The following is a 23445-nucleotide window of genomic DNA, read 5'->3' on the forward strand; positions in this document are numbered from 1 at the left end:
TTATTCTGCTATCATCCACCACTGTTGTCTTCCGTGGGCGCCCAGGTCTTTTTGCATTGATGAGCTCACCAGTGCTTTCTTTCTTTCTCAGGATGTACCAAACTGTAGATTTTGCCACTCCTAATATTGTAGCAATTTCTCGGATGGGTTTTTTCTGTTTTCACAGCTTAAGGATGGCTTGTTTCACCTGCATGGAGAGCTCCTTTGATGTCATGTTTACTTCACAGCAAAACCTTCCAAATGGAAGCACCACACCTCAAATCAACTCCAGGCCTTTTATCTGCTTAATTGAGAATGACATAACGAAGGGATTGCCCACACCTGTCCATGAAATAGCCTTGGAGTCAATTGTCCAATTACTTTTGGTCCCTTTAAAAACAGGGTGGCACATGTTAAGGAGCTGAAACTCCTAAACCCTTCATCCAATTTTAATGTGGATACCCTCAAATGAAAGCTGAAAGTCTGATCTTCAACTGCATCTGAATTGTTTTGTTTCAAATTCATTGTGGTAATGTCTATAACCAAAATTAGAAAAATGTTGGACAGATTAAATAATTTTAAATAAAATGTTGATTTTTAGTACTTGTTTGAAAACCCTTTGTTGGCAATGACTGCCTGAAGTCTTGAACTCATGGACATCACCAAACGCTGTGTTTCCTCCTTTTTGATGCTCTGCCAGGCCTTCACTGCGGTGGTTTTCAGTTGCTGTTTGTTTGTGGGCCTTTCTGTCTGAAGTTTAGTCTTTAACAAGTGAAATGCATGCTGCATCTGAGCACACAGTATGTCTCTGAATAGCTCAGAATTCATTCAGCTGCTTCTGTCCTGTGTCACATCATCAATAAACACTAGTGACCCAGTGCCACTGGCAGCCATGCATGCCCAAGCCATCACACTGCCTCCACATTGTTTTACAGATGATGTGGTATGCTTTGGATCATGAACTGTACCTCGCCTTCGCCATACTTTTCTCTTTCCATCATTCTGGTAGAGGTTGATCTTGGTTTCATCTGTCCAAAGAATGTTCTTCCAGAACTGTGCTGGCTTTTTTAGATTTTTTTTAACAAAGTCCAGTCTAGCCTTTTTATTCTTAATGCTTATGAGTGGCTTGCACCGTGCAGTGAACCCTCTGTATTTACTTTCATGCAGTCTTCTCTTTATGGTAGATTTGGATATTGATACGCCTACCTCCTGGAGAGTGTTGTTCACTTGGTTGGCTGTTGTGAAGGGGTTTCTCTTCACCATGGAGATTATTCTCCTATCATCCACCACTGTTATCTTCCGTGGGCGCCCAGGTCTTTCTGCATTGATGAGTTCACCAGTGCTTTCTTTCTTTCTCAGGATATACCAAACTGTAGATTTTGCCACTCCTAATATTGTAGCAATTTCTCGGATGGGTTTTTTCTGTTTTTGCAGCTTAAGGATGGCTTGTTTCACCTGCATGGAGAGCTCCTTTGACCGCATGTTTACTTCACAGCAAAACCTTCCAAATGCAAGCACCACACCTCAAATCAACTCCAGGCCTTTTATCTGCTTAATTGAGAATGACATAATGAAGGGATTGCCCACACCTGTCCATGAAATAGCCTCGGAGTCAATTGTCCAATTACTTTTGGCCCCTTTAAAAACAGGGTGGCACATGTTAAGGAGCTGAAACTCCTAAACCCTACATCCAATTTTAATGTGGACACCCTCAAATGAAAGCTGAAAGTCTAAACTTCAACTGTATCTGAATTGTTCTGTTTAAAATTAATAATATATGGACCTAACTGTGTATATATATATATATATATATATATATATATATATATATATATAGTTATGATCTGGTGGCCTAGGAGCAGCATGGGACAGACTCTGGAGAGGGTGGTCCCTGTACTGACCGCAAACCCTGAAACTAGCAGCACAACTAGAAGTAGCCGTGGGGGGTACCTAACACTCCCTAGACCCCTCGGCACAGCCTAAGATCTAACTACCCCTAAAGACAGAAACAGGAAACCTATCTTGCCTCAGAGAAAATCCCCAAAGGATAGATAGCCCCCCACAAATATTGACTGTGAGAGGAGAGGGAAATAACATACGCAGAAATGAAATCAGATTTTAGCATAGGAGGCCACACTAGCTAAAAAGAAAGAATAGAACAGAGTACTATGCGGTCAGTATAAAAACACTAAAAAATATCCACCACAGAACATACGAATCACCACATCTGACTAAAGACATGGGGGGCACATCTGCATCTCCAGAGGAAAAGCTAGGCTGCAAAAAATCCTTCACAGACTAAGCTGGACAAGACAAAAACATGAAAATGCACAGAACTATAAGGTCCACATCAGGTGGACAGCAAAAACAAAGCCAGGACTTATCTTTGTAGAAAAGCACAGCAAACTGGAAAGACCAGCAGGGAAGTGAAACCTTCAAAAACAATGGACAACTGGCACTGACTAAAGGATCCTGCAAAGCTATATACCCCAGTCATATATATATATATATATAATTTTTTTTTCTTTCTTTAGGTTTTTTTTTTTAATTTTTTTACAGAGTGTAATATTTTTTTTTTTTACATTGTCCCAGGGTGGGACATCACTATATATTGTCAGATCGCTAATCTGACACTTTGCAGAGCACTGTGTCAGATCAGCGAACTGACAGGCAGTGCAGGAGGCTTCTCAGCGCCTGCTCTCAGCAGGCACTGACTAGCCACCTCCCTGTAGGACCTGGAAGGACCCGGCAGCCATCTTGGATTGCATTGTTCTGAGGGTCTCAAGGAAGCACGCAGGGACCTCCCTCCCTGCGCGATGCTTCCCTATGCCACTGGAATGCTGCGATCTTGTTTGATCGCAGTATTCCGGGGGTTAAATTGCCGGTAGCGGTCCGTGACCGCTCCTGGCACATAGTGCCAGATGTCAGCTGTGATAATCAGCTGACATCCGGCCGCAATCGGCCATGCTCACCCCGTGAGCACGGCTGATCTCATATGACGTATTATCCCATCGATGGTCATACGGGCCCAGGTCAACTCGACGGGATAGTACGTCTGAAGTCAGAAAGGGGTTAATCAAGTACTTTTTATTAAGGCATATATCAAAAATGTAATACAGTCTGACACAAACTTCAGACAGATACCAACATTACAAAGCAGATTGATACATTTTCATGTAACATGAACTAGCCCCTTTACCAGTACCTCCCCCAAAGCTCAGCCACACAACTACAATTTCTGCAGAGGTAATTAACCGACTCCCAACCTACTCTGCAAAAGCTCAACAGACGCCACGCCCGGACAATCCATCCATCCGCCCCACACATTTTCAAATTTTGTATGTTGACCTCTCTTAACGTATATATTCCTTTCCATGAGGACAATAAAGTTTATTTTATTCACAAACTCTTTTCTGACTGGTGGTTTTTCATCTAACCAATGCATCGCAATAAGCTTCCTAGCAGCATATAGTGATCTTGCGATAGCCAGTTTCCCACATTCATCAGTAGCATTATCATCCATACATCCCAGGAGGCAAGTCAGCGGGTTACGCACAATATTTACCCCCATCACTTCTTGAATCAGATTGAGCACTTTCACCCAAAAGGGCTGAAGGCGAGAACACGACCACATCATGTGTAGAAGGTCGGCTCCTTCCTCAGATCACCTTGGACATTTTGAGTCTCCTCTCAGACCTGGCTTCATCATCCATAACGGGGTCCTGTAAACTCTATAGACTAAATATAGCTGTGACACCCTTTTAGCCTCACTTTAAGAAACCGTGAGAATATATTGTAGTATGGACTCCCACTGAGACTCCGATAAAGGACCCAGATCTGCCATCCATTTTTCTCTCAACATTAACGGATGTCTCAGTAAAAAAGTGTCCAACAGGCCCCTGTACAACAAGGTGATGAACCCCCTCGAATTCCTCCGAGGTCCTATGAGATTCAACAAACTATCTGACTGCAAAACCACATGTGACACTTCGTTTTATTTATTTAGGGCATGTCTCCGCTGCAGATACTGGAAAAACATCTTCTGGCTCGAAGGAAACTCATTCCTGACTATTTCAAAAGTTTTAATAAGACCCATTCAAGTTGTTAATGTGCCTTACAACATGGACATGGTTAGAGGTGCGAACAAGATGTCATCTATCAGTGCCTAAAAATAAAAGTAAAAAGTCAAGAAAAAAAACCTTTACAAACGATCTAAAAAAAAATACAGAAGTTTAAATCGCCCCCTTTTCCCCATTCCAAAATATAGAAACTTACCAGTTCAAGTTAACGTCATTTTCACTCGTTCCTGGTTTCAAGTATTTTCACATATGCAGTTCAACGCTGTAATGTAATATTACGTACATGTACGTGATTATAGGGGTGATCGCTAGTGATGAGCGAGTATACTCGTTACTCGAGATTTCCCATGCACGCTTGGGTGATCTCTGAGTATTTGGGCGTGCTCGGAGATTTAGTTTCTGTTGCCGTAGCTGAATGATTTGCGGCTGCTAGACAGCCTGAATACATGTGGGGATTTCCTAACAAACGGACAATCCTCATATGTACTCATGCTGGCTAGGAGCCACAAATCATTCAGCTACGGCGACAGAAACTAAATCTCCGAGCACACCCAAATACTCGGAGATCACCTGAGCATGCTCGGGAAATCTCATGTAACAAGTATACTCGCTCATCATTAGTGATCGCATGTGAGAGGGCACAGGAGCTGGACTCTATGAATGCTTGACAGATACCTCAGCTATAATAAATAGCCTGCATCTATATCTAACAGACGTGGCAGAGATGAACTCACACCATGGCTGTTAACCATTTAAACACTGCTGTCAATCGTGACAAAAAAAATGGCCTTTGGGTTAGCATTATTGAATGGGGTTACTCCCTATGCTGATCACAGCAGCTGAATATGCAAATCCGCATCAGAAATCCAAGGTTCTCCCGCAGATCTTTATCATGGATTCCTGAACAAATATTATACCCAGCAGATTTTTCTAATGTGTATATACTTCATGAGACTACAATATATACCCTGTCATTTATGTGATTAGATATCAGGGAGGAATTTGCTCCAACTGCAAATGCATGCAAGCATGTAGCAAACCAGTCAGGGAAATCGAGTTCTTTAATATCAACTGAGTATTTTAAGTTTGTAAACTTAAAGGGAACCTGTCACCCCGAAAATCCCGGGTGAGGTAAGCCCACCGGCATCAGGGGCTTATCTACAGCATTCTGTAATGCTGTAGATAAGCCCCCGATGTAACCTGAAAAGGGAGAAAAAGACGTTATATTATACTCACCCAGGGGCAGTCCCGCTGCTGGTCAGGTCGGATGGGCGTCTCCGGTCCGCTGCGGCGCCTCCTATCTTCTTTCCATGACGTCCTCTTCTGATCTTCAGCCACGGCTCCGGCGCAGGCGTACTTTGCTCTGCCCTGTTGAGGGCAGACAAAGTACTGCAGTGCGCAGGCACCGGGCCTCTGACCTTTCCGGCGCCTGCGCACTGCAGTACTATCCTCTGCCCTCAAGAGGGCAGAGCAAAGTACGCCTGCGCCGGAGCCGTGGCTGAAGATCAGAAGAGGACGTCATGGAAAGAAGATAGGAGGCGCCGCAGCGGACCGGAGACGCCCATCCGACCTGACCAGCAGCGGGACTGCCCCTGGGTGAGTATAATATAACGTCTTTTTCTCCCTTTTCAGGTTACATCGGGGGCTTATCTACCGCATTACAGAATGCTGTAGATAAGCCCCTGATGCCGGTGGGCTTACCTCACCCGGGATTTTCGGGGTGACAAGTTCCCTTTAATTAATAGTGGACGCCAGAGCAGCCATTGTAGCCCTGATATGTGGTAACTTATTCATTAAGTGTATTAATGTCAATAATTTTTAGGTTGACCGATTCCTGTACCATATGCGCCTGTCAGATGAAACTTTGCTGGATATTATGGCACGTTTCCAAGCAGAGATGGAGAAAGGCCTGAAGAAAGACGCAAACCCAACAGCAACAGTGAAAATGTTACCAACATACGTCAGGTCAACTCCTGATGGATCTGGTAAGTGGTCCACTCTACTGATATCAGATATGATGGGTGGATTAGAAGGTCACATTATATCATAAGACGTCTGCGGCTCTCTTCATTTTGATATACATTTGTCCTAAGATCCACATACACCTAAGTCTAACGTCAGTCGATATCGACGAGCTTGGCCGACACTCTGATGTGTATGGGTGCCCCAGATTGTCAGGTGAGATGCTAATCAGGCATGTCTGTTTCAGACTGCCGAGAGCTTTGTTCTCCCTGAGCTGCCGGCAAAGATGTCTGTTGACGACTTTCTCATAGAGAACAGCAGAGCACCGCACCTCTGTGAATAGGAGATTTGACCGAGATGGCTGAAAGCTAAATGGTTGTCTGAAACATTGTTCAACAGCCATCTAATGTATATTGGAGGCTTTACTCTTGAAGGCAAGTGCAACATGTTGATAGAGTTTGTATGTTCTCTCCATGGTTGCATTGATTTTATACTTGAAAGGTATACTACTATGACCCCACAAGGACAGGGATGGTTGTTCACATTGTCTTACTTCACAGTATAGGTAAATCTCAGTGCACATAGGGCATCACCAATATAAGGGAATAGAGGATGGATCAAAGATATCAGATCTGCAAACCTGATGGTTGCATAGTTACATAGGTAGAAAAAACGACCTAGGTCCATCAAGTTCAATCTTTCTTCAACAATTATACATTTTGTCACTAATTTAACTATTACCCACAATATTATTTGTACTGAGGAAGTCATCCAGCCCTTTTTTTAAAGCTGTTAGTGTCTGCCATTACTACCTCTTGTGGTCGGCATTCCATGTTCTCACTGCTCTAACTGTAAAAATCCCTTTCCAATTTAGCTAAAGGGATCGCCTTACTTCCACCCGTAATGAGTGCCCCCTGGTCCTAAGTATGGTCTTTATAAGGAATAAGTAATGTACTCGTCCTTTGTATTAACCGCAAATGTATTTGTACATATAAATGAGATCTCCTCTGAGATGTGTTTTCTGTAAGCTAAATAAGGCCAACTTTTCCAACCTCTCATCATATGAGAAGCCTTCCATCCCTTGCAATAATCTAGTTGCCGCCTTTGAACTGATTCTAACTTCTGAATATCCTTTTCAAAATGTGGAGCCCAAAACCAGATCCCATATTTTAGATGTGGTCTCACAAGTGATTTATAAAGGGGTAATAATACGTTGGGATTGCAGGATTTGTTTGCTTTTGCGGCGGCTGCTTGACATTGAGTGCTGCTGCTCAGCCTACTTGTAATCAGAATACCCAAATCCTTCTCCTGTTCTGTAGTCCAGCGTATGCGCCCATTTAATATATATGCAGCTATAGGATTATTCCGTCCTATGTGCATTATCTACATTATATACATTATATAAATTTATCTACATTAAACTTCATTTCCCAAGTGTTTGCCCATTCAGACATATTATCCAGATCATTTTGCGATATTGTAAAGTCAAGGTCAGATTTTAGTATCCTACATAGTTTGGTGTCGTCAGCAAAGACTGACACCTTACTCTTAATCCCATCCACAAAGTCATTAATAAAGAGGTTTAGTAATTCAACTCACGTGGCGGTATACGGAGGTAGAAATTAGGAACACTGTGTCTTTAAATCTTCGGTTGTTTTAATATTATGCGGCATAAACCAACAAGACGGGAAAATAAACACCGCCTTTCCAGCTAAAACAGGAAAAACAGTAAGGCCTTTTTCACACTTCCGTTTTTACAATCTGCACAGGATCTGTCAAAATGTTGAAAAGACGGATCCTGTGCAGATTGTAAAAAAACGGGTGCACTGGGTTCGTTTTTTTGACGGACCCGTTGAGGCTATGACGTAGCGGTCATCTGGGGTCATTGCCGCGATGCATTACTGGGAACAGGAGCATCGCGAGTGTCACAAGCATCGGGAAGGCTGCGGGTGACGCCGGAAGGTAAGAATATCAAGATTTTTAAAATTATTTTTAACATTCTATCCTTTTACTATTGATGCTGCGAGACCACTACGTCATCACAGGTCATTGCCGCAAAGCATCACTGGAAACGCGAGCATCACGAGAAGAGGGAAGACTGCCGGGGACGCCGGAAGGTGAGAATATCATGATTTTTTATTTTAATTCTTTCTTTTCTTTTTTTTTTTAACAATTATATGGTTCCCAGGGCCTGGAGGAGAGTCTCCTCTCCTCAGATCATGAGTAAGACTCTATAGTTGAAACGCGTTGATCGTCCTCACTGATGTGCCTAGGTGTTTGCTATGTATAGATTTTTTTGAAAAACGCTATATTGTTTTAGTTGTCCAATAAAGTTTCACAAAGCTTGAATCACCTCCACCTTCAGCTGGATCATTTCTCCTCTTGTCTTCGAGAGTCTCCTCTCCTCCACCCTAGGTACCAACCGCACATAATCCGCTTACTTCCCGCATGGTGGGCATAGCCACATGCGGAAAGTAAGCGGATCAATGCATTCCTATGTGTGCGGAATCCCCACGATTCCGCACAAAGAATGAACATGCTGCGCTTTTTTTCCCGGAACGCGATTCCGCCGTGGGAAAAAAGCGCAACATGTGCACAGAAGTTGCAGATTGCATTCTAATAATTTTTTTCTCATTTTTATCACGTTATTATAGTGAAAAAACGCGAATATTCCTGAACGTGTGCACATAGCCTTATGGTTGCTGCTTCCCAAATGCTCCATGATGACCTGTAGATCTGAAATTGTATCTAGTTTATGTGACAGGACCCGATCCAGCAAATTACCTCCCCTGGTTTGTTCATTCACCAGTTTAGAGAGTTTTCTTGAACTGCGGATAAGAACATGCAGTTTTTAGCACATCCAGAAGATAGCTAAAATCCCCAATATTAAGGACTCTATTTTTATTTGCTGCCTTTTTAATTTGTTGCACCATTTCATCCTCAACCTGTTAAGCTATATTTGGAGGTTTGTAGCAAACTCCATTATTGGAGTTTATAATCATTCCCATGTACATTTAGCCATACTGACTCTATATTGTCACAGCTCCCCCCAATGTCATCATTTAACCAAGGTCTTAACTTGGATTTAAGGAAAATACACCCCCACCTTTTTTGTCTTTCCTGTTTTTTCTGAATGTAATGTAACCCTGTGTGGCTGACATAAGAGTATCCAATTCATTAATTCTGTTTGCAAGACTTCATACATTTGCCAGCAGACATTTAATACTATTAGCACATTTATTACTCCTACTCACCTCCCTGCTTTCCTTGCATGTCCCAGACTCCTAATCCTCATTTACCTGTACTGTCTCACACTCTCTCTCCATATATCCCTTTATTTGCACAACTATCCTTCCACCCCCCCAGATCCTAGTTCAAAAGCTCCTCCATCTGTCTAACCCTTTTTCCCCAAGGACAGGTGCACCCTCCCCAGGGCCGGCATCTGCACCCGATTCACCCGGGCAAGTGCTGGGGCCCTGACGAGACGGGGGGGGGGCCCATTCACGGTACGACCTCCCAACGTCCCGGATCCAGCGGGGCAGTCCCGATTTTGAGTCTGCCTCATGGTCACGGGCGGGATCGTACTTTTCCCGCACTGCACTGACTGTGATGGATCACCGACTAGTTGCTAAGAGACGTTGGGAAACTTCGGATGGCTGCTCTATGCGCACAGGACCTATGATGAGGTCATAGGAGGGGAGGAGTCATGGGTCACATGATCAGGGACTCTGTGTATTCAGGACTCTGCTGTGCTGAACTGGTTGTCATGGTCATAGGTCCTTTTCACGCATGGCCTCAGACCAAATGTACCGCTGCTTTAAACTGCTAGCGCGATCGCTAGCTGTGTCAGATTGGAGCAGATATTGCTCCTTGCTCCAACACTGACTGGCACAAGAGACACGGAGAGGTCTTTATCAGTGGCGTACCGGAGCTGCAGTGACGTGAGCAGTCAGCAATGCGGCTGGATGAGATCATTCAGCGCCGCGGGAGAGGAAGCTGTCGGCTGCTGCGAGGGAGCGCGATGAGAGGTGTGTTTGTGTGTGTGTGGTGTTGGAGAAAGCAATGATGGGGGTGGGGTAACTATGTGTTGCCATTATACTGTACGCAGCATCATGTAGGGCCATTATACTGTACCCAGCATCATGTGGAGCCATTATACAGTATGGAGCATCATGTGTGGCCATTATACAGTATGGAGCATCATGTGGAGCCATTATACAGTATGGACCACTATGTGTGGCCATTACACAGTATGAAGCATCATGTGTGGCCATTATACAGTATGGAGCACTGCGTGGCCATTATACAGTATGGAGCACTGTCTGGCCATTATACAGTATGAAGCATCACGTAGGGCCATTATACAGTATGGAGCACTATGTCTGGTCATTATACAGTATGGAGCATCATGTGTGGCCATTATACTGTATGGAGCATCATGTGGGGCAATTATACTGTACACAGCATCATGTGGGACCATTATACAGTATGGAGCACTGTGTGGCCATTATACAATATGGAGCATCATGTGGGGCCATTGTACAGTATTGCGCATCATGTGTGGCCATTGTACAGTATTGCACATCATGTGTGGCCATTATACAGTATTGAGCATCATGTGGGACCATTATACAGTATGAAGCATCATGTGTGACCATTATACAGTATGGAGCATCATGTGTGGCCATTATACAGTATGGAGCATCATGTGGGGCCATTATACAGTATGGAGCATCATGTGTTGCCATTATACAGTATGGAGCAGTATGTGGGGCCATTATACAGTATGGAGAATCATGTGTGGCCATTATACAGTATGGAGCATCATGTGTGGCCATTATACAGTATGGAGCATCATGTGTGGCCATTGTACAGTATTGCACATCATGTGTGGCCATTATACAGTATTGAGCATCATGTGGGACCATTATACAGTATGAAGCATCATGTGTGACCATTATACAGTATGGAGCATCATGTGTGGCCATTATACAGTATGGAGCATCATGTAGGGCCATTATACAGTATGGAGCATCATGTGAGGCCATTATACAGTATGGAGCAGTATGTGGGGCCATTATACAGTATGGAGAATCATGTGTGGCCATTATACAGTATGGAGCACTATGTGTGGCCATTATACAGAATGGAGCACTGCGTGGCCATTATACAGTATGGAGCACTGTCTGGCCATTATACAGTATGAAGCATCACGTAGGGCCATTATACAGTATGGAGCACTATGTCTGGTCATTATACAGTATGGAGCATCATGTGTGGCCATTATACTGTATGGAGCATCATGTGGGGCAATTATACTGTACACAGCATCATGTGGGACCATTATACAGTATGGAGCACTGTGTGGCCATTATACAATATGGAGCATCATGTGGGGCCATTGTACAGTATTGCGCATCATGTGTGGCCATTGTACAGTATTGCACATCATGTGTGGCCATTATACAGTATTGAGCATCATGTGGGACCATTATACAGTATGAAGCATCATGTGTGACCATTATACAGTATGGAGCATCATGTGTGGCCATTATACAGTATGGAGCATCATGTGGGGCCATTATACAGTATGGAGCATCATGTGAGGCCATTATACAGTATGGAGCAGTATGTGGGGCCATTATACAGTATGGAGAATCATGTGTGGCCATTATACAGTATGGAGCATCATGTGTGGCCATTATACAGTATTGAGCATCATGTGGGACCATTATACAGTATGAAGCATCATGTGTGACCATTATACAGTATGGAGCATCATGTGTGGCCATTATACAGTATGGAGCATCATGTGGGGCCATTATACAGTATGGAGCATCATGTGAGGCCATTATACAGTATGGAGCAGTATGTGGGGCCATTATACAGTATGGAGAATCATGTGTGGCCATTATACAGTATGGAGCACTATGTGTGGCCATTATACAGAATGGAGCACTGTGTGGCCATTATACAGTATTGAGCATCATGTGTGGCCATTATACAGTATGAAGCATCATGTGTGGCCATATTTTTTTGTTTATAATTATTGTTTGTGAACAGTGTGATCAGCAGTGCTAAATGGGTGTGGTTGGGGTATGGATATGGGTGTGTCTAGTTGTGAAATGGGTGTGGTCAGAGGCATGGCCTAAAATTTGCTACGTGGTCTGTGTTATAAACTACATGGGTTGTGTTATATGCTACATGGTTGGCTGTGCTATATACTACGTGGGCTGTTAGGCCAGGTTCACATTGCATGTCAAAGGCAATGGGCTGACGGCATCCGTTACATAGCGGCACTAACGCTATGTAACGGATGCGTTAGCGCACGCATTGACTGCCACTATGTAGCGCATCGTTAACGCATGTCATAATCGGCATGCGTTAGCGATGTGCCGTCATTCTGTGATGGACCCTTGGACGCGGGCTGCAGCATTTCTGGGCCCATCACAGATAGCGCAGATGGAGCATCTGCGCGATCGCATAACGTGATCTTGAAAAGGCACTAGCGTTGCGCAGTCCGTTTAACGCATGCGTTGAACGGACTGCAGCAACGCAACATGAACCTAGCCTTGTATACTATGTGGCTGTGCTATATACTAAGTGGCTGTGCTATATACTATGTGGGCTGTGTTATGTACTACGTGTGCTGTGTTATATACTACGTGGGCTGTGTTATACACTATGTGGGCTGTGCTATATACTAGAAGGGCTGTGTTATATGCTACTTTGGGTGTGCTATATACTATGTGGGCTGTGTTATATACTACATGGCTGTGCTATATACTATGTGGCTGTGCTATATATTACGTGGCTGTGCTATATATTACGTGGCTGTGCTATATACTATGTGGGCTGTGTTATATACTACGTGGCTGTGCTATATACTACGTGGCTGTGCTATATGCTATGTGGGCTGTGTTATATACTACATGGGCTGTGTTATATACTACGTGGGCTGTGTTATATACTACTTGGGCTGTGTTATATGCTACGTGGGCTGTGCTATATACTAGAAGGGCTGTGTTATATGCTACGTGGCTGTGCTATATACTATGTGGGCTGTGTTATATACTACATGGCTGTGCTATATACTATGTGGCTGTGCTATATATTACGTGGCTGTGCTATATATTACGTGGCTGTGCTATATATTACGTGGCTGTGCTATATACTACGTGGCTGTGCTATATACTACGTGGCTGTGCTATATACTACGTGGGCTGTGTTATATACTACGTGGCTGTGCTATATACTATGTGGCTGTGCTATATACTACGTGGCTGTTCTATATGCTACCCATTTTGCACTTTTACAAATGTTCTAGGTTAATACGTTAATGTTTTACTTTAAAAAGTTTTCCATTAAAACATTGTCATATTCAATGTATGCCGTTTTTTCTTTGCAGCAAGTTCAGCTAACAATAAAATGTCTACTGGTAACTGAGGAAGAGGGAGTAGGTCACAAAAATTGGCATATAAGGGGTTGCCTTATATAAAGCCCCTCTGCTGTATGGTATTGTAGAATTTACAATAGCTATCACTCATGTAAGAAGTGAAATCTGGCATTGTACTATACCTATATTTCTCTGCTGTATCTGTGCATCATGAATCGTGGTATGTGTTAAAGGCGGGGCTCACTGAGACACTTTTGCCCGGGGCCCTCAAAAACCTGGAGCCGGCCCTGACCCTCCCCATGCAGGTGCAGCCTGTTCCTACCATAGAGCCTGTGGCCGACAGAGAAGTCGGACTAGTTGTCCATGAACCGAAACCTTTCCTTTCTGCATCAATTTCTAAGCCACATATATTCATCTCCCTAAGCTCCCTCTGTCTTTTAAGTGACGCTCGTGGCACTGGCAGTATTTCTGAAAACACCACCTTGCAGTTCCTGGCCTTCAGCTTCTCTCCTAGTTCCCTGTAATAATTTTTAAGAACATTAAACCTCCCTCTAACTTTGTCATTGATACTTATATGTACCATGACCACTGGGTTTTCACCAGCCCCTCCCAGCAATCTGTATATCAGATCCACAATATGCCAAACCCAAGCACCCGGCAGTCACCCGGTCTTATGCTAGGTGCAGGACAACCATGAGGACATACAATACTGATAACAGGATGCTGCCCCCTACGGTCTCATCAGAATCCAGCCATCAGATAGAGCAGTGATCCCCAACCTTTCTTACCTCGAGAGTCACATTCAGCTCTAAGCGAGAGTAACATAGTAACATAGTTAGTAAGGCCGAAAAAAGACATTTGTCCATCCAGTTCAGCCTATATTCCATCATAATAAATCCCCAGATCTACGTCCTTCTACAGAACCTAATAATTGTATGATACAATATTGTTCTGCTCCAGGAAGACATCCAGGCCTCTCTTGAACCCCTCGACTGAGTTCGCCATCACCACCTCCTCAGGCAAGCAATTCCAGATTCTCACTGCCCTAACAGTAAAGAATCCTCTTCTATGTTGGTGGAAAAACCTTCTCTCCTCCAGACGCAAAGAATGCCCCCTTGTGCCCATCACCTTCCTTGGTATAAACAGATCCTCAGCGAGATATTTGTATTGTCCCCTTATATACTTATACATGGTTATTAGATCGCCCCTCAGTCGTCTTTTTTCTAGACTAAATAATCCTAATTTCGCTAATCTATCTGGGTATTGTAGTTCTCCCATCCCCTTTATTAATTTTGTTGCCCTCCTTTGTACTCTCTCTAGTTCCATTATATCCTTCATGAGCACCGGTGCCCAAAACTGGACACAGTACTCCATGTGCGGTCTAACTAGGGATTTGTACAGAGGCAGTATAATGCTCTCATCATGTGTATCCAGACCTCTTTTAATGCACCCCATGATCCTGTTTGCCTTGGCAGCTGCTGCCTGGCACTGGCTGCTCCAGGTAAGTTTATCATTAACTAGGATCCCCAAGTCCTTCTCCCTGTCAGATTTACCCAGTGGTTTCCCATTCAGTGTGTAATGGTGATATTGATTCCTTCTTCCCATGTGTATAACCTTACATTTATCATTGTTAAACCTCATCTGCCACCTTTCAGCCCAAGTTTCCAACTTATCCAGATCCATCTGTAGCAGAATACTATCTTCTCTTGTATTAACTGCTTTACATAGTTTTGTATCATCTGCAAATATCGATATTTTACTGTGTAAACCTTCTACCAGATCATTAATGAATATGTTGAAGAGAACAGGTCCCAATACTGACCCCTGCGGTACCCCACTGGTCACAGCGACCCAGTTAGAGACTATTCCATTTATAACCACCCTCTGCTTTCTATCACTAAGCCAGTTACTAACCCATTTACACACATTTTCCCCCAGACCAAGCATTCTCATTTTGTGTACCAACCTCTTGTGCGGCACGGTATCAAACGCTTTGGAAAAATCGAGATATACCACGTCCAATGACTCACCGTGGTCCAGCCTATAGCTTACCTCTTCATAAAAACTGATTAGATTGGTTTGACAGGAGCGATTTCTCATAAACCCATGCTGATATGGAGTTAAACAGTTATTCTCATTGAGATAATTCAGAATAACATCCCTCAGAAACCCTTCAAATATTTTACCAACAATAGAGGTTAGACTTACTGGCCTATAATTTCCAGGTTCACTTTTAGAGCCCTTTTTGAATATTGGCACCACATTTGCTATGCGCCAGTCCTGCGGAACAGACCCTGTCGCTATAGAGTCCCTAAAAATAAGAAATAATGGTTTATCTATTACATTACTTAGTTCTCTTAGTACTCGTGGGTGTATGCCATCCGGACCCGGAGATTTATCTATTTTAATCTTATTTAGCCGATTTCGCACCTCTTCTTGGGTTAGATTGGTGACCCTTAATATAGGGTTTTCATTGTTTCTTGGGATTTCACCTAGCATTTCATTTTCCACCGTGAATACCGTGGAGAAGAAGGTGTTTAATATGTTAGCTTTTTCCTCGTCATCTACAACCATTCTTTCCTCACTATTTTTTAAGGGGCCTACATTTTCAGTTTTTATTCTTTTACTATTGATATAGTTGAAGAACAGTTTGGGATTAGTTTTACTCTCCTTAGCAATGTGCTTCTCTGTTTCCTTTTTGGCAGCTTTAATTAGTTTTTTAGATAAAGTATTTTTCTCCCTATAGTTTTTTAGAGCTTCAATGGTGCCATCCTGCTTTAGTAGTGCAAATGCTTTCTTTTTACTGTTAATTGCCTGTCTTACTTCTTTGTTTAGCCACATTGGGTTTTTCCTATTTCTAGTCCTTTTATTCCCACAAGGTATAAACCGCTTACACTGCCTATTTAGGATGTTCTTAAACATTTCCCATTTATTATCTGTATTCTTATTTCTGAGGATATTGTCCCAGTCTACCAGATTAAGGGCATCTCTAAGCTGGTCAAACTTTGCCTTCCTAAAGTTCAGTGTTTTTGTGACTCCCTGACAAGTCCCCCTAGTGAAAGACAGGTGAAACTGTACAATATTGTGGTCGCTATTTCCTAGATGCCCAACCACCTGCAGATTTGTTATTCTGTCAGGTCTATTAGATAGTATTAGGTCTAAAAGTGCTGCTCCTCTGGTTGGATTCTGCACCAATTGTGAAAGATCATTTTTCTTGGTTATTAGCAGAAACCTGTTGCCTTTATGGGTTTCACAGGTTTCACTTTCCCAGTTAATATCCGGGTAGTTAAAGTCCCCCATAACTAGGACCTCATTATGGGTTGCAGCTTCATCTATCTGCTTTAGAAGTAGACTTTCCATGGTTTCTATTATATTTGGGGGTTTGTAACAGACCCCAATGAGAATTTTGTTACCATTTTTCCCTCCATGAATTTCGACCCATATGGACTCGACATCCTCATTTCCTTCGCTAATATCCTCCCTTAAAGTGGACTTTAGACAAGACTTTACATAGAGACAAACCCCTCCTCCTCTCCGATTTTTACGATCCTTTCTAAACAGACTGTAACCCTGTAAGTTAACTGCCCAGTCATAGCTTTCATCTAACCATGTCTCGGTTTTTCCCACTATGTCAAAGTTACCTGTAGATATTTCTGCTTCTAGTTCTTCCATCTTGTTTGTCAGGCTTCTGGCGTTTGCGAGCATGCAGTTTAGAGGATTTTGTTTTGTTCCAATCTCCTCGCTGTGGATTGTTTTAGAAATGTTCTTACCTCCCATCTGAGTATGTTTTCCTGGGTCTTCTTTGTTCAAGTCTAATGTTTTTCTTCCCGTCCCCTCTTCTTCTAGTTTAACGCCCTCCTGATGAGTGTAGCGAGTCTTCTGGCGAATGTGTGTTTCCCAGGTTTGTTGAGGTGTAGTCCATCTCTGGCGAGGAGTCCATCGTACCAGTAATTCACACCGTGGTCCAGGAATCTGAATCCTTGTTGTTTGCATCAAGGATCCTGTTCCATCTCCTGGTGCCATGCCCGTCTACTGGAAGGATAGAAGAAAAAACTACCTGTGCATCCAGTCCCTTTACTTTCTTCCCCAACTCTTCAAAGTCTTTGCAGATTGTCGGTAGGTCTTTCCTTGCCGTGTCATTGGTGCCAACATGTATCAGAAGAAATGGGTGGACGTCCTTGGAGCTGAAGAGCTTTGGTATCCTATTGGTCACATCCTTGATCATCGCACCTGGAAGGCAGCATACTTCTCTTGCAGTTATGTCCGGTCTGCAGATGGCTGCTTCTGTGCCTCTCAGTAGTGAGTCTCCCACCACCACCACTCTTCGTTGCTTCTTGGCTGTACTTTTTGCTGTCACATGTTGCTGTGTGCCCTTTTCTTTTTTGCTTGCTGGTATTGCTTCATCCTTAGGTGTGCCATCTTCATCCTCTACAAAGATTTGATATCGGTTCTTCAGTTGTGTGGTTGGTGATTTCTCCATGGTCTTCTTGCTTCTTTTGGTCACATGCTTCCACTCATCTGCTTTTGGAGGTTCTCTGACACTTTTTTCACCTTCTGTGACCAGTATAGATGCTTCTGTTCTGTCTAGAAAGTCTTCATTCTCTTTGATGAGTTTCAAAGTTGCTATTCTTTCTTCCAGACCCCGCACCTTTTCTTCTAAAAGGGCCACTAGTCTACACTTCTGACAGGTGAAATTTGATTCTTCTTCTGGTCGGTCTGTGAACATGTAGCACATGCTGCAGCTCACCATGTAGGTTGTCACATCTGCCATGTTGCTCCTAGATCCTGCTGACTTGGAGCTCCCCTGATTATTCAGAGCTCCCCTGAATAATAACATCCAGCTCCTGCCTCCTCCACAGTAAAATGGTGGGGACATCTAGAGTTCCAAGGAGTCTTCATAGAAATCACACAAAGGCAGAATACTTTCGTCTAGGTGTTACCACCATAGTAGGTATTCTTGTTTCACCTACTACCACCAAGCTATCACATGCAGATTCAAGCACTCCCTCTATCTGGCTCTATCATCATAATTCCAGCTTAGAACTTACTTCATTTATCTCTCCAACCCCAAGGGTTTCTCATCCAGATCTGCTTTTCTGTGTGGGGCTACTCCCAAAAGTAACCATCTAAACACCTACTCTTCATAGCTTTTTGCTATCCCTGGTGCTAATGCATCAAGCTGCCAAACAGCCACGAACCACATATTATGGTCCCGCAAGGCACATGTGGCTCCCAAGCCACAGGTTGGGGATCCCTGACATAGAGGATCAGGAAGTGTGCAATAGAGACTGATCATCTTGCTCGGCACTGCTTCCCCAGAGGTGTAAATAGTTCCATACAATAAAAAATTCATCAAAAGAGTTCCTTTATTGAAGTTACTCCTTCATCAGGTCTGACCCTGGATCCCAAGATATAGTCAAGTCATTAATCATATGTGTTGCTTGTCCTGGATGCGGTAGCATATAAAGCATGGGTTCCCAACCTGTGGCTTGGGAGCCACAAGTGTCTCGTGGGCCCAGGATGTGTAGCTCGTTGCTGTCAGCCAGCTTGGTACATTAACCCCAAGTCTAGCAAACAGCTATAAAGAGCGGGTCTCCAGATTATGACTTTTGTCACAGAAGAGCGGATTTAGATGCACATATACTGTCCTTGAAGGTTTTTGAGATTAATTACGGATAGTAATCTAGAGATCCTTAAAGCTTGATGTGGTAATATGGTGGGGTGCCTGATATGAGAATACCAAATCGGGGTGAGGTGGGAACCCCTAGATGTAAGTAATCAGTGTGAGATTACTTTGAGAAAACTTTGGCTGTCATTATACCTTTAATGGGGGCTTTGTGTGTCGCTACTTTTGAGGGGTATGCATGGAAGCAGTATGTAACAACTCCAGAGGGAGGTCTTCATGTGGTTTGCAACCCTCTCTCTGAATGTTGCTCTTCAGGTAAAATAAGATTGGGGACTACTGATATAAAATATTAAAATGAAGTTGTTTTATAGACACAGTTGTATGTCCTCTAACCTACATCCAGGCAATCCAATGTATCCTAACTTTGACACCAAATTATTTCTTCATCCCTTGCTGTACAGAAAAGGGGGACTTCCTTGCTCTGGATCTTGGAGGATCAAAATTCAAAGTTCTTAGAGTGAAAGTATCTGAAGATGGAAAACAAAATGTTCAGATGGAAAGTCAGTTCTATCCCACGCCCAGTGAAATAGTAAATGGAAGCAAACATGAGGTATGTCTGACTACAATTCACACATTACTACACGCATTTATAAGGAGCAATATAAAATATATAAGTAGTTACTATTATTCATACACATATTTCTGTGCCTTTGCAGCTCTTTGATTATGTTGCGGACTGTCTGGGTGATTTTATGAAGAAAAGACAGATAACAGAAAAGCTTCCGCTTGGTTTCACCTTCTCGTTTCCTTGCAAGAAGACGAGGCTCGATGAGGTTAGATGTTTATTGAGTCTTATACTGGATTTTACCATAGTTAAGTAACCAATAGTCATTAATAAATCAAAAAAACCGTTTGACACTTCTACAGAGGCTGGACAGACATCCGTCTGAGATGGTTTAGTGAATCCTGCATTGAGCAGGGGGTTGGACGTGAGGACCATGGCCGTCCCTTCCAACTCTAACATTCTAGGATTCTATGTTTCTAAGGGTGACCAGAAAAATGCCCACAGGAAAAATACCCACAGGAAAAATACCCACAGGAAAATTGCCCACAGGAATATTGGCCACATGGAAATTTGACCACACGGAAAATTGACCACACAGAAAATTGCCAATTGCAGCATCACAAAGTTTCAGATCCATGATATTTGAGGTGCAAGGTGAAGAATGCCCACAGAAAATTGCCCACAGGCTGAATTAGAGGTTAAATGCTCTGCAGGACAGGGGATAGTATGCAGGTATACGTGAGATGCTCTGCAGGGCAGAAGAATAATATATAATTATAGGTGAGATGCTCTGCAGGGCAGAAGAATAATATAGAATTATAGGTGAGATGCTCTGCAGAACAGAAAATAGCAAAGACCTATAGGTTAAATGCTCTGCAGGACAGGGGGATAGTATGCAAGTATACGTGAGATGCTCTGCAGGGCAGAAGAATAATATAGAATTATAGGTGAGATGCTCTGCAGCAGAGAATAGCAAAGACCTATAGGTTAAATGCTCTGCAGGACAGGGGGATAGTATGCAGGTATTCGTGAGATGCTCTGCAGGGCAGAAGAATAATATAGAATTATAGGTGAGATGCTCTGCAGGGCAGGGCAGAGAATAGCAAAGACCTATAGGTTAAATGCTCTGCAGGACAGGGGGATAGTATGCAGGTATACATGAGATGCTCTGCAGGGAAGAATAATAATATAGAATTATAGGTGAGATGCTCTGCAGGGCAGAAGAATAATATAGAATTATAGGTGAGATGCTCTGCAGGACAGAGAATAGCAAAGATCTATAGGTTAAATGCTCTGCAGGACGGGGGATAGTATGCAGGTATACATGAGATGCTCTGCAGGGCAGAAGAATAATATAGAATTATAGGTGAGATGCTCTGCAGCACAGAGAATAGCAAAGACCTATAGGTTAAATGCTCTGCAGGACAGGGGGATAGTATGCAGGTATTCGTGAGATGCTCTGCAGGGCAGAAGAATAATATAGAATTATAGGTGAGATGCTCTGCAGGGCAGGGCAGAGAATAGCAAAGACCTATAGGTTAAATGCTCTGCAGGACAGGGGGATAGTATGCAGGTATACATGAGATGCTCTGCAGGGAAGAAGAATAATATAGAATTATAGGTGAGATGCTCTGCAGGGCAGAAGAATAATATAGAATTATAGGTGAGATGCTCTGCAGCACAGAGAATAGCAAAGACCTATAGGTTAAATGCTCTGCAGGACAGGGGGATAGTATGCAGGTATTCGTGAGATGCTCTGCAGGGCAGAAGAATAATATAGAATTATAGGTGAGATGCTCGGCAGGGCAGAGAATAGCAAAGACCTATAGGTTAAATGCTCTGCAGGACAGGGGGATAGTATGCAGGTATACATGAGATGCTCTGCAGGGAAGAAGAATAATATAGAATTATAGGTGAGATGCTCTGCAGGGCAGAAGAATAATATAGAATTATAGGTGAGATGCTCTGCAGGACAGAGAATAGCAAAGATCTATAGGTTAAATGCTCTGCAGGACAGGGGGATAGTATGCAGGTATACATGAGATGCTCTGCAGGGCAGAAGAATAATATAGAATTATAGGTGAGATGCTCTGCAGGGCAGGGCAGAGAATAGCAAAGACCTATAGGTTAAATGCTCTGCAGGACAGGGGGATAGTATGCAGGTATACATGAGATGCTCTGCAGGGAAGAATAATAATATAGAATTACAGGTGAGATGCTCTGCAGGGCAGAAGAATAATATAGAATTATAGGTGAGATGCTCTGCAGGACAGAGAATAGCAAAGATCTATAGGTTAAATGCTCTGCAGGACAGGGGGATAGTATGCAGGTATACATGAGATGCTCTGCAGAACAGAGAATAGTATAGAATTATAGGTGAGATGCTCTGCAGCACAGAAGAATGTCGGTGAAAATTGCGCACACAGAAAACTACCATCAAGTTTATTAAGAACAGTTTATTAAGGAGTTCTAATAACAACAATAACTTAAGTTTATTAACCCCTTAACGACCGCCAATATGCCTTTTAACGGTGGCAGTTAAGGGTACTTAAAAGTGAATAGCGCCCCCAGAGTCGGATTTTCTCTGGGGTCTCGGTTGCCGGGGGTAGCCGAGACCAGAGAGAACATGATTTGTTTGTTTTTTTACCGACTCCCGGGTTGCGATCGCAGGTGATAAACAGTTTACCGGCAGTCCCAAAAAAAACCCAAAAATGCGATTTCCCATTTAATTTCTCTGTCCTCCGATGTGATCGCACATCAGAGGACAGAGAAATGGGGTCCCCGATAGCCCCCGATACTCACCTGTCTCCCCCGGTGCTCCTCGTGGCTCCCGATGGGCGCCGCCATCTTGCAAGCACTCCTTCTCTTCCAACCTCTGCGGTGCACCCAAACAGTGGTTTACACCCACATATGGGGTATCGACGTACTCAGGAGAATTTGCACAACAACTTTTGTGGTCTAATTTCTCCTGTTACCCTTGTGAAAATAAAAAATTTTGGGGCAAAAAGATCATTTTTGTGTAAACAAATTAAATTTTTTATTTTCACGGCTCTACGTTATAAACTTCTGTGAAGCACTTGGGGGTTCAAAGTGCTCACCACACATCTAGATAAGTTCCTTAAGGGGTCTAGTTTCCAAAATGGTGTCACTTGTGGAGCGTTTCCACTGTTTAGGCACATCAGGGGCTCTCCAAACATGACATGGCGTCCAATCTCAATTCCAGCCAATTCTGCATTGAAAAAGTCAAACGGTGCCCCTTCTCTTCCAAGTTCTGCGGTGCGCCGAAACAGTGGTTTACTCCCACATATGGGGTATCGGCGTATTCAGGAGAAATTGCACAACAAAATTTATTGTTAAATTTATGTTTTTACACTTGTGAAAATAAAAAAAAATGGTTCTGAAGTAAAATGTTTGCAAAAAAAGTTAAATGTTAATTTTTTCCTTCCACATTGTTTCAGTTCCTGTGAAGCACATAAAGGGTTAATAAACTTCTTGAATGTGGTTTTGAGAACCTTGAGGGGTGTAGTTTTTAGAATGGTGTCACACTTGGTTATTTTCTATCATATAGACCCCTCAAAATGACTTCAAATGTGATGTGGTCCCTAAAAAAAAATGGTGTTGTAAAAATGAGAAATTGCTGGTCAACTTTTAACCCTTATAACTCCCTAACAAAAAAAAGTTTTGTTTCCAAAATTGTGCTGATGTAAAGTAGACATGTGGGAAATCTTATTTATTAACTATTTTTTTTGTGACATATCTCTCTGATTTAAGGGCATAAAAATACAAAGTTTGAAAATTGCAAAATTTTAAAAATTTTCGCCATATTTCTATTTTTTTC

At 42.9% G+C, this 23445-nt stretch overlaps 1 protein-coding gene across 1 annotated transcript in view; it reads left to right on the top strand.

Annotated features, from left to right (window-relative positions):
• Nucleotides 1-23445, top strand: part of LOC138665695 (hexokinase HKDC1-like) — a 101091-nt gene that overhangs the window by 5031 nt on the left and 72615 nt on the right. The window contains exons 2-4 of the mRNA XM_069753411.1: nt 5881-6043; nt 19504-19652; nt 19759-19875. Coding sequence (XP_069609512.1) covers nt 5881-6043; nt 19504-19652; nt 19759-19875 — 429 coding nt within the window. The remainder of the gene's footprint in view (nt 1-5880; nt 6044-19503; nt 19653-19758; nt 19876-23445) is intronic.

Source organism: Ranitomeya imitator, chromosome 2 (assembly GCF_032444005.1).
Source record: "Ranitomeya imitator isolate aRanImi1 chromosome 2, aRanImi1.pri, whole genome shotgun sequence".
Lineage (NCBI taxonomy): Eukaryota > Metazoa > Chordata > Amphibia > Anura > Dendrobatidae > Ranitomeya > Ranitomeya imitator.